The sequence below is a fragment of the Oncorhynchus clarkii genome, unplaced genomic scaffold, assembly GCF_045791955.1.
Source record: "Oncorhynchus clarkii lewisi isolate Uvic-CL-2024 unplaced genomic scaffold, UVic_Ocla_1.0 unplaced_contig_532_pilon_pilon, whole genome shotgun sequence".
Lineage (NCBI taxonomy): Eukaryota > Metazoa > Chordata > Actinopteri > Salmoniformes > Salmonidae > Oncorhynchus > Oncorhynchus clarkii.
In genome coordinates, this window is record NW_027258423.1 from 35,907 (window position 1) to 50,000 (window position 14,094).

The window sequence follows — 14,094 nt, forward strand, 5'->3', positions numbered from 1 at the left end:
AAAAACACATGTACACACACACACACACACACACACACACACTCACACACCCTGTTTTAAGACTTTGTCATCGCTTTTGCCATGCTTTGGGCTCCTGAGTGGCAGTGGTCTAAAACACTCAGTGCAAGAGGCGTCACTGCAGTACCTGGTTCGAATCCAGGCTGCATCACATTCTGCCATGATTGGGAGTCCCATAGGGCTGCGCATAATTGGCCCAACGTCGTCTGGGTTTGGCCGGGGGAGGCCATCATTGTAAATAAGAATTTGTTCTTACCTGACTTGCCTAGTTAAATAAAATAATAAAACAGGCCCCAGGTGGCATTTAAAAGGCTCCAATTTACCACCTTATTGCTGGATTACATCCTGTATCTGCAGCTGTATACCACTTGGTTCTCCAGTCCCGGTGTCAGGAGTCCCAGTAGGGAGAACATGGTCCCGGTGTCAGGAGTCCTAGTAGGGAGAACATGGTCCAGGTATCAGGAGTCCTAGTAGGGAGAACATGGTCCCGGTGTCAGGAGTCCCAGTAGGGAGAACATGGTCCCGGTGTCAGGAGTCCCAGTAGGGAGAACATGGTCCCGGTGTCAGGAGTCCCAGTAGGGAGAACATGGTCCCGGTGTCAGGAGTCCCAGTAGGGAGAACATGGTCCCGGTGTCAGGAGTCCCAGTAGGGAGAACATGGTCCCGGTGTCAGGAGTCCCAGTAGGGAGAACATGGTCCAGGTGTCAGGAGTCCTAGTAGGGAGAACATGGTCCAGGTGTCAGGAGTCCTAGTAGTGAGAACATGGTCCAGGTGTCAGGAGTCCCAGTAGGGAGAACATGGTCCCGGTGTCAGGAGTCCCAGTAGGGAGAACATGGTCCCGGTGTCAGGAGTCCCAGTAGGGAGAACATGGTCCAGGTGTCAGGAGTCCCAGTAGGGAGAACATGGTCCAGGTGTCTGTAGTTCTAGTAGGGAGAACATGGTCCCGGTGTCAGGAGTCCCAGTAGGGAGAACATGGTCCAGGTGTCTGTAGTTCTAGTAGGGAGAACATGGTCCCGGTGTCAGGAGTCCTAGTAGGGAGAACATGGTCCAGGTGTCAGGAGTCCCAGTAGGGAGAACATGGTCCAGGTGTCAGGAGTCCCAGTAGGGAGAACATGGTCCAGGTGTCTGTAGTTCTAGTAGGGAGAACATGGTCCCGGTGTCAGGAGTCCCAGTAGGGAGAACATGGTCCAGGTGTCTGTAGTCCCAGTAGGGAGAACATGGTCCCGGTGTCAGGAGTCCCAGTAGGGAGAACATGGTCCCGGTGTCAGGAGTCCCAGTAGGGAGAACATGGTCCAGGTGTCAGGAGTACCAGTAGGGAGAACATGGTCCCGGTGTCAGGAGTACCAGTAGGGAGAACATGGTCCCGGTGTCAGGAGTACCAGTAGGGAGAACATGGTCCCGGTGTCAGGAGTCCCAGTAGGGAGAACATGGTCCCGGTGTCAGGAGTCCCAGTAGGGAGAACATGGTCCCGGTGTCAGGAGTACCAGTAGGGAGAACATGGTCCCGGTGTCAGGAGTACCAGTAGGGAGAACATGGTCCCGGTGTCAGGAGTACCAGTAGGGAGAACATGGTCCCGGTGTCAGGAGTCCCAGTAGGGAGAACATGGTCCAGGTATCAGGAGTCCCAGTAGGGAGAACATGGTCCCGGTGTCAGGAGTACCAGTAGGGAGAACATGGTCCCGGTGTCAGGAGTACCAGTAGGGAGAACATGGTCCCGGTGTCAGGAGTCCCAGTAGGGAGAACATGGTCCCGGTGTCAGGAGTCCCAGTAGGGAGAACATGGTCCCGGTGTCAGGAGTCCCAGTAGGGAGAACATGGTCCCGGTGTCAGGAGTCCCAGTAGGGAGAACATGGTCCCGGTGTCAGGAGTCCCAGTAGGGAGAACATGGTCCAGGTGTCAGGAGTCCCAGTAGGGAGAACATGGTCCCGGTGTCAGGAGTCCCAGTAGGGAGAACATGGTCCCGGTGTCAGGAGTCCCAGAAGGGAGAACATGGTCCAGGTGTCAGGAGTCCCAGTAGGGAGAACATGGTCCAGGTGTCAGGAGTCCCAGTAGGGAGAACATGATCCAGGTGTCTGTAGTTCTAGTAGGGAGAACATGGTCCAGGTGTCAGGAGTCCCAGTAGGGAGAACATGGTGCCGGTCTCAGGAGTCCCAGTAGGGAGAACATGGTCCCGGTGTCAGGAGTCCCAGTAGGGAGAACATGGTCCCGGTGTCAGGAGTCCCAGTAGGGAGAACGTGGTCCCGGTGTCAGGAGTCCCAGTAGAGAGAACATGGTCCCGGTGTCAGGAGTCCCAGTAGGGAGAACATGGTCCCGGTGTCAGGAGTCCCAGTAGGGAGAACATGGTCCAGGTGTCAGGAGTCCTAGTAGGGAGAACATGGTCCAGGTGTCAGGAGTCCCAGTAGGGAGAACATGGTCCAGGTGTCAGGAGTCCCAGTAGGGAGAACATGGTCCAGGTGTCAGGAGTACCAGTAGGGAGAACATGGTCCAGGTGTCAGGAGTCCTAGTAGGGAGAACATGGTCCAGGTGTCAGGAGTCCCAGTAGGGAGAACATGGTCCCGGTGTCAGGAGTCCCAGTAGGGAGAACATGGTCCCGGTGTCTGTAGTTCTAGTAGTGAGAACATGGTCCAGGTGTCAGGAGTCCCAGTAGGGAGAACATGGTCCCGGTGTCTGTAGTTCTAGTAGGGAGAACATGGTCCAGGTGTCTGTAGTCCTACTAGTGAGAACGTGGTCCCGGTGTCTGTAGTCCTAGTAGGGAGAACATGGTCCCGGTGTCTGTAGTCCTAGTAGGGAGAACATGGTCCCGGTGTCTGTAGTCCTACTAGGGAGAACATGGTCCCGGTGTCTGTAGTCCTACTAGGGAGAACATGGTCCCGGTGTCTGTAGTCCTACTAGGGAGAACATGGTCCCGGTGTCTGTAGTCCTAGTAGGGAGAACACGGTCCCGGTGTCTGTAGTCCTAGTAGGGAGAACACGGTCCAGGTGTCAGGAGTCCCAGTAGGGAGAACATGGTCCCGGTGTCAGGAGTCCCAGTAGGGAGAACATGGTCCCGGTGTCTGTAGTTCTAGTAGTGAGAACATGGTCCAGGTGTCAGGAGTCCCAGTAGGGAGAACATGGTCCCGGTGTCTGTAGTTCTAGTAGGGAGAACATGGTCCAGGTGTCTGTAGTCCTACTAGTGAGAACGTGGTCCCGGTGTCTGTAGTCCTAGTAGGGAGAACATGGTCCCGGTGTCTGTAGTCCTAGTAGGGAGAACATGGTCCCGGTGTCTGTAGTCCTACTAGGGAGAACATGGTCCCGGTGTCTGTAGTCCTACTAGGGAGAACATGGTCCCGGTGTCTGTAGTCCTACTAGGGAGAACATGGTCCCGGTGTCTGTAGTCCTAGTAGGGAGAACATGGTCCCGGTGTCTGTAGTCCTAGTAGGGAGAACACGGTCCAGGTGTCTGTAGTCCTAGTAGTGAAAGCTCCAATGTTTAACAGTAGGTGGTTGGGTATGGGCAAACTGAGTCTGCTGCAATGGGTTTTAGGGCAAGGCCAGCTGTTGGAAATTAACTCACTGTTCATTAACAACAGGGTTGGGGCTAATGGCATGTCTATCAACTCTGCCTTTCAATTTTCAGTGAGTGTAGCTGGGGTTTGAACGTTCAGTGAGTGTAGCTGGGGTTTGAACGTTCAGTGAGTGTAGCTGGGGTTTGAACGTTCAGTGAGTGTAGCTGGGGTACGAACGTTCAGTGAGTGCAGCTGGGGTACGAACGTTCAGTGAGTGCAGCTGGGGTACGAACGTTCAGTGAGTGCAGCTGGGGTACGAACGTTCAGTGAGTGCAGCTGGGGTACGAACGTGCAGCTGGGGTACGAACGTTCAGTGAGTGCAGCTGGGGTACGAACGTTCAGTGAGTGTAGCTGGGGTACGAACGTTCAGTGAGTGTAGCTGGGGTACGAACGTTCAGTGAGTGTAGCTGGGGTGAAGGGATCAGTTTAAGTCATTGCCTACTGACATGGAGCAAGATACAAACCTCAAAACCTTCTCTCTAACATTAGATAGACATATGCAAATGTTACATTTACATGTGTATAATACTTTATTTATATGCATGTGTAACATACACTTGCTTCCATTCAGCCACAAGAGCATTAGTGAGGTCGGGCACTGATGTTGGGCGATTGGACCAGACTCGCAGTCGGCGTTCCCATTTATCCCTAAGGTTTTCAATGGGGTTGAGGTCAGGGATCTGTGTAGGCCAGTGAAGTTCTTCCACACCGATCTCAACAAATCATTTCTGTATGTATCTCACTTTGTGCACCGGGACATTGTCATGCTGAAACAGGAAAGGGCCTTCCTCAATGCTGTAGCTAAGAGTTCCCTTCACTTGAACTAAGGGGCCGAGCCCGAACCATGAAAAACAGCCCCAGACCATTATTCCTCCTCCACCAGACTTTACAGTTGGCACTATACATTCGGGTAGGGAGCGTTTCTCAAACCCAGATTTGTCGGTCGGACTGCCAGATGGTGAAGCATCATTCAAGAGAACATGTTTCCACTGCTCCAGAGTCCAATGGCGGCGGGCTTTACACCACTCCAGCCGACGCTTGGCATGGTGATCTTAGGCTTGTGTGCGGCTGCTGGGCCATGGAAACCCAGTTCATGAAGCTCCCGACGAACAGTTCTTGTGCTGACGTTGTTTCGAGGCAGTTTGGAACTCAGGTAGTGAGTGTTGCAACTGTGAACTGACGATTTCACGCACTTTAGCACGCCACAGTCCCGTTCTGTGAGCTTGTGTGACCAACCACTTCACGGCTGAGCCGTTGTTATTCGTCGACATTTCCACTTCACAATAACAGCACTTACAGTTGACTGGGGCTGATCTAGAAAGGCAGAAATTTGACGAACTGACTTATTGGGGAGGTGGCATCCTATGATGATGCCACGTTGAAAGTCACTGAGCTCTTGAGTAAGGCCATTCTACTGCCAATGTTTGTCTATTCAGATTGCATGGCTGGATGCTTGATTTTATACACCTGTCAGCAGTGGGTGTGGCTGAAATAGCCAAATCCACGAATTTGAAGGGGTCCACATACTTTTGTAATTATTGTGTATGTCACTGTCTTCATGTCTGATTGAGAGCCCATTCACCTGACACTCGTGTGTGTGTGTGTGTGTGTGTGTGTGTGCGCAAGTGTGTCTCTCTTTTACTCAGCACAACAAGGTCACTAAAAACATGCTTTCTTGGCCTGGTGTGTGTCCATGCAGGTGAAGCTGTGGCGTGTGTGTGAACCAGAACAGGAGCAGCCCGGGGGGGCGGAGGTGACCCTGTGTCCCGGAGAGGGTCGTCTGGAGCTGGTCGCCTTCCACCCCACCTCCTCTGGCCTGCTGGCTGTGGGCTCCACCAAGACAGCCCAGCTCTGGGACACCAGCCGCCAACAATCACCGCTAGCAGGTAGGATACACTGGAGGAGAGGAGCTTTACACTATGCAGGCATGAAAGAATGGTGAATGCATGAACACACACTCACAAATGAAGGAACGCACACAAACACACATGCATGAATGATGAACTCACACTCATAATCAATCACTCACAAATGGATCAATACAGTACACTTCTTCACACAAATATAGCAGCAAACAGACCATACACACAATCGGTCAGTCAGTTTGATCCTTTCACAGTTGAAGGTCGAGAGTCGTGCCTCCTCCGAAACACAACCCAACCAAGCCGCACTGCTTCTTTTTTTTATATATTTATTATTTATTTTTTTTACCCCTTTTTCTCCCCAATTTCGTGGTATCCAATTGTTGTAGTAGCTACTATCTTGTCTCATTGCTACAACCCCCGTACGGGCTCGGGGGAGACGAAGGCTGAATGTCATGCGTCTTCCGATACACAACCCAACCAGCCGTACTGCTTCTTAACACAGCGCGTATCCAACCCGGAAGCCAGCCGCACCAATGTGTCGGAGGCTACACCGTGCACCTGGCAACCTTGGCTAGCGCGCACTGCACCCGGCCCGCCACAGGAGTCGCTGGTGCGCGATGAGACAAGGAGATCCCTACCTACCAATCCCTCCCTAACCCGGACGACGCTAGGCCAATTGTGCGTCGCCCCACGGACCTCCCGGTCGCGGCCGGTTACGACAAGCCGCACTGCTTCTTGACACAATGCCCACTTAACCTGGAAGCCAGCCGCACCAATGTGTCGGAGGAAACCCTGTACACCAGGCGACCGTGTCAGCGTGCATTGCGCCCAGCCCGCCACAGGAGTGCGTGATGGGACAAGAACATCCCTGCTGGCCAAACCCTCCCCTAACCCAGACGACTCTGCCTGATGGGTTGCCTGGTTGCGGCCGGGCGACAGAGCCTGGACTTGAACCAAGATCTCTAGTGGCACAGCTAGTACTGCGATGCAGTGCCTTAGACCACTGCGCCACTCGGGAGGCCTAGAGGGTGAACCTCAACTGTGTCCCGTGTGACGACTTTCTTCCATTTGACAAATGCCGTTGTCATCTATGCCATCTACTGTCGTGTCATCATAACCATACATGCTATGCTGTATCCAACCAGCCGTAGCACCATAACCTCATTATGTTCTGTGTACCATTGATCCAGGTGGTCTTAACTGGGTCAACTGGGTCTGCTTTGGGGTTTCTACAATTTATGTAAGGTTGTTTCATCCTGTGTTTCCCTCTGTGTCTTGTGTCTTGGCCTCACCTGTCCCGTGTCTGGGCAGCACCTGTCCTGTGTCTTGGCCTCACCTGTCCTGTGTGTTGGCTTCACCTGTCCCGTGTCTTGGCCTCACCTGTCCCGTGTCTTGGCCTCACCTGTCCCGTGTCTTGGCCTCACCTGTCCCGTGTCTTGGCCTCACCTGTCCCGTGTCTTGGCCTCACCTGTCTCGTGTCTTGGCCTCACCTGTCCCGTGTCTTGGCCTCACCTGTCCCGTGTCTTGGCCTTCACCTGTCCCGTGTCTTGGCTGCACCTGTTCTGTGTCTTGGCTTCACCTGTCCTGTGTCTTGGCCTCACCTGTCCTGTGTCTGGGCTGCACCTGTCCCGTGTCTTGGCCTCGCCTGTCCCGTGTCTGGGCTGCACCTGTCCTGTGTCTGGGCTTTTCCTGTCCTGTGTCTTGGCCCCACCTGTCCCGTGTCTGGGCTTTTCCTGTCCTGTGTCTTGGCCCCACCTGTCTTGTGTCTTGGCCCTACCTGTCCCGTGTCTGGGCTGCACCTGTCCTGTGTTTCTACCTGTGCTTTCTTTTCTTTGTCTATTCATCCTGAATCTGTTCTTTATGTACTTTGTTGTTCCTGGTCTTGTGTTAACCTGTGCTGTTGACCTCTCTGTGACCTTTCCTTGACCTCCCCTGTGATAACCTGCGGGCTGAGCTGACCAGTCTCTTGATCTCTGACCTGTGTTTCTGTCTGCAGCTCTGGAGCCGCACGGTGATCAGCTGCAGAGTCTTAGCTGGAAACAGGACGGCTCCCTGCTGGCTTCCTCCTGCAAGGTGAGTCAGTCCTACAGTACATACTGAGGCCAGACAGGAACTATTATTATCATGTACAGTACATCTAAATATAACCTCAGCAGAAAAAGAAACATCCTCTCACTGTCAACTGTGTTTATTTTCAGCAAACTTAACGTGTAAATATTGGTATGAACATAAGATTCAACAACTGCGACATAAACTGAACAAGTTCCACAGACATGTGACTAACAGAAATGGAATAATGTGTCCCTGAACAAAGGGGGGGGGGCAAAACAAAAGTAACAGTCAGTATCTGGGGTGGCTACCAGCTGCATTAAGTACTGCAGTGCATCTCCGCCTCATGGACTGCACCAGATTTGCCAGTTCTTGGTGTGAGATGTTACCCCACTCTTCCACCAAGGCACCTGCAAGTTCCCGGACATTTCTGGGGGGAATGGTCCTAGCCCTCACCCTCCGATCCAACAGGTCCCAGATGTACTCCGTAGGATTGAGATACGGGCTCTTTGCTCGCCATGGCAGAACACTGGAAATCACACACAGAACGAGCAGTATGGCTGGTGGCATTGTCATGCTGGAGGGTCATGTCAGGATGAGCCTGCAGGAAGGGTACCACATGAGGGAGGAGAATGTCTTCCCTGTAACGCACAGCGTTGAGATTGCCTGCAATCACAACCAGCCCAGTCCGATGATGCTGTGACACACTGCCCCAGACCATGACAGACCCTCCACCTTCAAATAGATCCCTCTCCAGAGTACAGGCCTCGGTGTAACACTCATTCCTTTAACGTTAAACGCGAACCCGACCATCACCCCTGGTGATACAAAACGGTGACTCGTTAGTGAAGAGCACTTTTTGCCAGTCCTGTTTGGTCCAGCCACGGTAGGTTTGTGCCCATAAGCGACATTGTTGCCGGTGATGTCTGGTGAGGACCTGCCTTACAACAGGCCTACAAGCCCTCAGTCCAGCCTCTCTCAGCCTATTGCGGACAGTCAGAGCACTGATGGAGGGATTGTGCATCCTGGTGTAACTCGGGCAGTTGTTGTTGTACCTGTCCCGCAGGTATGCTGTTCGGCTGTACCGATCCTGTGCAGGTGTTACACGTGGTCTGCCACTGTGAGGACGATCAGCTGTCCGTCCTGTCTCCCTGTAGCGCTGTCTTAGACGTCTCACAGTACGGACATTGCAATTTATTGCGCTGGCCACACCTGCTATCCTCATGCCTACTTGCAGCATGCCTAAGGCACGTTCACGCAGATGAGCAGGGACCCTGGACATCTTTCTTTTGGTGTTTTTCAGAGTCAGTAGAAAGGCCTCTTTAGTGTCCTAAGTTTTCATAACTGTGACCTTAATTGCCTACTGTCTGTAAGCTGTTAGTGTTTTAACGACCGTTCCACAGGTGCATGTTCATGTAATTGTTTATGGTTCATTGAACAAGCATTGGAGACGGTGTTTAAACTCTACAATGAAGATCTGTGAAGTTATTTGGATTTTTACGAATGATCTTTGAAAGACGGGCTGGATAGCACAGGAGCTGGATAGAAAAGATGGCAGAAAGTGCATGTTCACATATTGTGAACTACTTTTCAATGGGATCCTACGATAAAGGTTTGTCACAGAGCAGTTGCTATCTATTGTCGTGTCTTTGGCTATGCCGGATTAAGTGATATGACATGCTATTCGATGAAATAATTTATCCGTAATTAATATCACCTGATTGAGCTAATCATGTAAATGTAATTAACGAGAGTCGGGCACCACAAAATAATATTTATAGAGCTGTTATCTTCCGAATAAACTCTTAAAGACCTAGTAATATTTTACATCAATAGCAGTCAATATTAATCTTCATCTTACTTCAGTCTCATCATCTGAAAGTTGTAAATTCTTGGTTATCTGCAAGAAACCTGGCTAACAATTTGAATCAGCAATACAAAATTGGGTTTAGTTATTTATTTACTAAATACCTAACTAATCACACAGAATTCATATACACACAATTAATCATAACTTGATTACAAATTACGTCATAAAGGAAACATCCCTAGCGGGCGGAACAGATATGACAGCGTGTTACACAATGGAAAAGGGGCTGGGTTAAGTGAAAGAGCGGAAGACTGAGGAACAAAGGGAAAAAGCTGTGCTATCGTAAATACAGTATCTGATGCATTCTAAATTACCGCCCATTTGGAAAAGGAAAATGCAATAAATATTTACTCTGAGTTGCGCTTCAGTAGTTTGGTGGTAGATGGAAGACCGTGTTGCCAAACCGAGTCCTTTGTCCTTTGAAGAATGTCTCTGGTTGTCAATTGGATACGTTGTAGTAACGTCGTTGTGTGGTAGATGGGATACTCTGTCTGTTCCTTCTTAACCCTCGTTGCATCTGCTGTTGCTAACTCAACGGCTAGGAGGTATCACTTCTGTAGTGAATAAGAGTTCAAAGTTCATACCATTCTCAACCAAAGCTCACGCTGATGTTGGCTTCGTTCTGTAGTTATTATCTGAACCATTCTGACATAGGACTGTCGTCCCTACATCTTCGGAACAGGAAGTTCTGTTGTCGACAAGGCTTTATTTAGGAAGGGAGAAGAGGGCGTGTTTGAAAAGTTTTATAGCCCATGTCCCTTCACAGAGGCGGGCCACTGAGTGAGCAGCCCTAACTTATGACAACCCACATCTCACATTTTAGAAGCTAAAATCACATTTCATCCCGTCACAAATAATTTCATATTCAAACATTTAAATTGAACAACAATTCCATGTGAATCCGATAACTCTGATGTGTAGACTTTCCACTATAGAGTTTGTCATCTTATCATTGATGAGAATGTATCAGATGACAACCGAACTAACATCATATTCATTAAGTACCACCGCATATGTTCAATTGGTCGGATTACCAGAATATAGTTCATTTCCCTCCACCTTCTGATGTTCCCAGAATCTCTATGTTAACCAAGGGGTTTTGCAAATGTAACCTCAGTAGATTAGAGAGAGTAAAAAGGGGGGAAGAGGTATTTATGACTGTCATAAACCTATCCCCCAGGCCAACGTCATGACACTATCAGGGAAGATTTGTCACACAGCAACCTCTCTTTCTATCTTATGTGTTGTGTCTTAAATACTTCCCAACTCTCTAGTGGCAAACAATAGCAGTAGAGGTTCACATAATGTGTGTGTTTGACATCTACTACATTACGGTTGTACTGTGCGGAATCACTGATCTACAAGTTAAATGACATGTTATTGCTCATGTACATACTGTATATTTAGCAGATTTTATCGCAGGTGCAGTGAGATACTTATGTTCATAGCTCAAACAGTGCAGTAATACCGAACAATGCACACAAATCCCCTAAATGAAAATAAATAAATTAAGAAATATCAGAACGAGCAATGTCAGAGTCCGTGTGTATTGACATTATGGACAGTATATGAATAGAAAACATATGTACAGCAGTAGTTATGTAGGATGAGCATTGACTAGAACACATATGAAGTGGGTAAAACAGTATGTAAACATTATTAAAAACCCCTAAGGTCGTTGTCCGTGCCCCTGTGGACATGTAATTAGCATTATTGCTCCCAAGAGTGTGGGCCTATGCCCTCACAGGCCCACCCATAGCTGCGCCCCTGCCCAGTCATGTGAAATCCATAGATGAGGGCCTAATTTGTCAACCTGGGATGGAATACTGTAGTAACTGTAGTAGCCGCGTCTCACCAGTAGATGCCGCCAACGGAACACCATATCCCCCTGTTTGCCTGATTGGCGCCACCCGACATTAATCAGCATCTGTTTTTGAGCGGATCATTCCGTCAACAGGGGTGACATTCATTAACCCGGGTGGAGATCTTGTACTCTGACTGACTGTGTCCCACTTTTTATACTGGATACAGAGTTCTCCATAAAACTTCAACCTCAACTTTCCCTTGGGTTCTAAAGTGGAAATGAACACAACTCAGGGATTGAGAAAGAGGGATGAGTCTGAGATCACTGATGTAACAGCCAGTTTGTCTAATTGTTTTAGTGTTGTAATAGTTTGATCGTGTTGACAGAGCAATTAATTAATGCAAGAGTGAGTGATCCTCACTGAGCAGCCAAGTCTTCCTATTAACATTAGTGTGTTAGTTATCAGCCAAGTCTTCCTATTAACATTAGTTAGTGTGTTAGTTATCAGCCAAGTCTTCCTATTAACATTTAGTGTGTTAGTTATCAGCCAAGTCTTCCTATTAACATTAGTTAGTGTGTTAGTTATCAGCCAAGTCTTCCTATTAACATTAGTGTGTTAGTTATCGGCCAAGTCTTCCTATTAACATTAGTTAGTGTGTTAGTTATCAGCCAAGTCTTCCTATTAACATTAGTGTGTTAGTTATCAGACAAGTCTTCCTATTAACATTAGTTAGTGTGTTAGTTATCAGCCAAGTCTTCCTATTAACATTAGTTAGTGTGTTAGTTATCAGACAAGTCTTCCTATTAACATTAGTTAGCGTGTTAGTTATCAGCCAAGTCTTCATATTAACGTTAGTTAGTGTGTTAGTTATCAGCCATGTCTTCCTATTAACATTAGTTAGTGTGTTAGTTATCAGCCAAGCCTTCCTATTAACATTAGTTAGTGTGTTAGTTATCAGCCAAGTCTTCCTATTAACATTAGTTAGTGTGTTAGTTATCAGCCAAGTCTTCCTATTAACATTAGTGTGTTAGTTATCTGGCAATTTGCCTCTTTCTTTCTCTCTCAAACAGAAAACAGTAGGGAACATTGGATGTGTCATTAGTTAGACCTTAACGAGGCACTGGAGGCAGGGTACATAACTGTTTAGTGTAGGACGACATCCATCAGGCCCCTGCATGCAGAAAACCCCCAGTGACCTCTTACCCCAAGCCCTGCACACGTCCAGGATCATGTTCATTAGGCACCAAATGGAAGAAAATGGGCTGAAACAGGCATGGACTTCCTGGACTTGTCCAGTAAGAAATCCTTGTTTTAGTTTTCCATTACAAAATGTTTTGCTATTTTCTTCTCTAATGAATACATCCCAAGCCTCTTCTCCCCAACTGCCCCGCCCGACCCCTGCCTCTCCTGGGGAGAAGGGAGCTATAGTAAGGGTCCTTTCTCCATCCTCTGCTCCCTGACAGGTTCTGCGAGTTACTGCCTTTTTAAAGCAAAGTAAAGAGCAGAGATGAAAAACACGCAGGACGGGACCTCAATCCTCACCTGGCCACAGAGGCCCGTCGCAAGGCCCCAAGAGCGGGTGATTTAGCGCCCCAGGAGAGAGGACCTAGGCATGGAGGCATGTGTGGTGCCCCCTCCTGTCATAAAGGAAATAATAACTGTGCTGGAAGGTATTTCCATTGTGTGTGTGTGTGTGTGTGTGCGCGGTTGAGTAGGGGGTGCCAGAGTGGAGGGAGCTCTGGGTTTATGGAAGGGGCGCAGAGGGAGAGAGGGGAGTTTATGAGTAGAAGTGGAATGGTTTCATGTGTAGTTGTAGTTGAACTTGGACACTAGGCAAGGGCCTTTTCATCAGCGGGGGTTAACATAACTCATTTTTCAACACTTCCTGCCTTTGAGGTACAGTATGTGCTGTGGCAAATGTTGGTGTACTTCCCTTGTCCTCTCCTGCTCTCTTGGACACTTTCTCTGTCACATACAGACATTCAGTGATAATCTAGAATCGGCTTTCTATTTCGCAACAAAGCCTCCTTCTCTCACGCCGCCAAACATACCCTAGTAAAACTGACTATCCTACCGATCCTCGACTTCGGCAATGTCATCTACAAAATAGCTTCCAATACTCTACTCAGCAAACTGGATGCAGTCTATCACAGTGCCATCCGTTTTGTTACTAAAGCCCCTTATACCACCCACCACTGCAACCTGTATGCTCTCGTTGGCTGGCCCTCACTACATATTCGTCAGACCCACTGGCTCCAGGTCATCAAAAAGTCTATGCTAGGTAAAGCTCCGCCTTATCTCAGCTCGCTGGTCACGATAACACCCACCTGTAGCACGCGTTCCAGCAGGTATATCTCACTGGTCATCCCCAAATCCAACACCTCCTTTGGCCGCCTTCTAGTTCTCTGTTGCCAATGACTGGAACGAATTGCAAAAATAGCTGAAGCTGGAGACCTATATTTCCCTCACTAACTTTAAACATCAGCTATCTGAGCAGCTAACCGATCGCTGCAGCTGTACATAGCCCATCTGTAAATAGCCCACCCAATCTACCTAACTCATCACCATATTGATTTTATTTACTTTTCTGCTCTTTTGCACACTAGTATTTCTACTTGCACATCATCATCTGCTCATCTATCACTCCAGTGTTAATTTGCTAAATTGTAATTACTTTGCTACTATGGCCTATTTATTGCCTCACCTCCTCATGCCTTTTGCACACACTGTATATAGACTTTTTATTTTTTTCTGTTTTGTTATTGACTGTACACTTGTTTATTCCATGTGTAACTCTGTGTTGTTGTTTGTGTCGCACTGCTTTTCTTTATCTTGGCCAGGTTGCAGTTGTAAATGAGAACTTGTTCTCAACTGGCCTACCTGGTTAAATAAAGGTGTTCTCAACTAGCCTACCTGGTTAAATAAAGGTGTTCTCAACTGGCCTACC

At 48.7% G+C, this 14,094-nt stretch overlaps 1 protein-coding gene across 1 annotated transcript in view; it reads left to right on the plus strand.

The window, feature by feature from the left end:
- The window catches only part of LOC139396909 (coronin-7-like), a 28,328-nt gene that overhangs the window by 5,748 nt on the left and 8,486 nt on the right, over positions 1-14,094 (plus strand). Inside the window, exons 5-6 of the mRNA XM_071143839.1 lie at positions 5,258-5,444; positions 7,420-7,496. Coding sequence (XP_070999940.1) covers positions 5,258-5,444; positions 7,420-7,496 — 264 coding nt within the window. The remainder of the gene's footprint in view (positions 1-5,257; positions 5,445-7,419; positions 7,497-14,094) is intronic.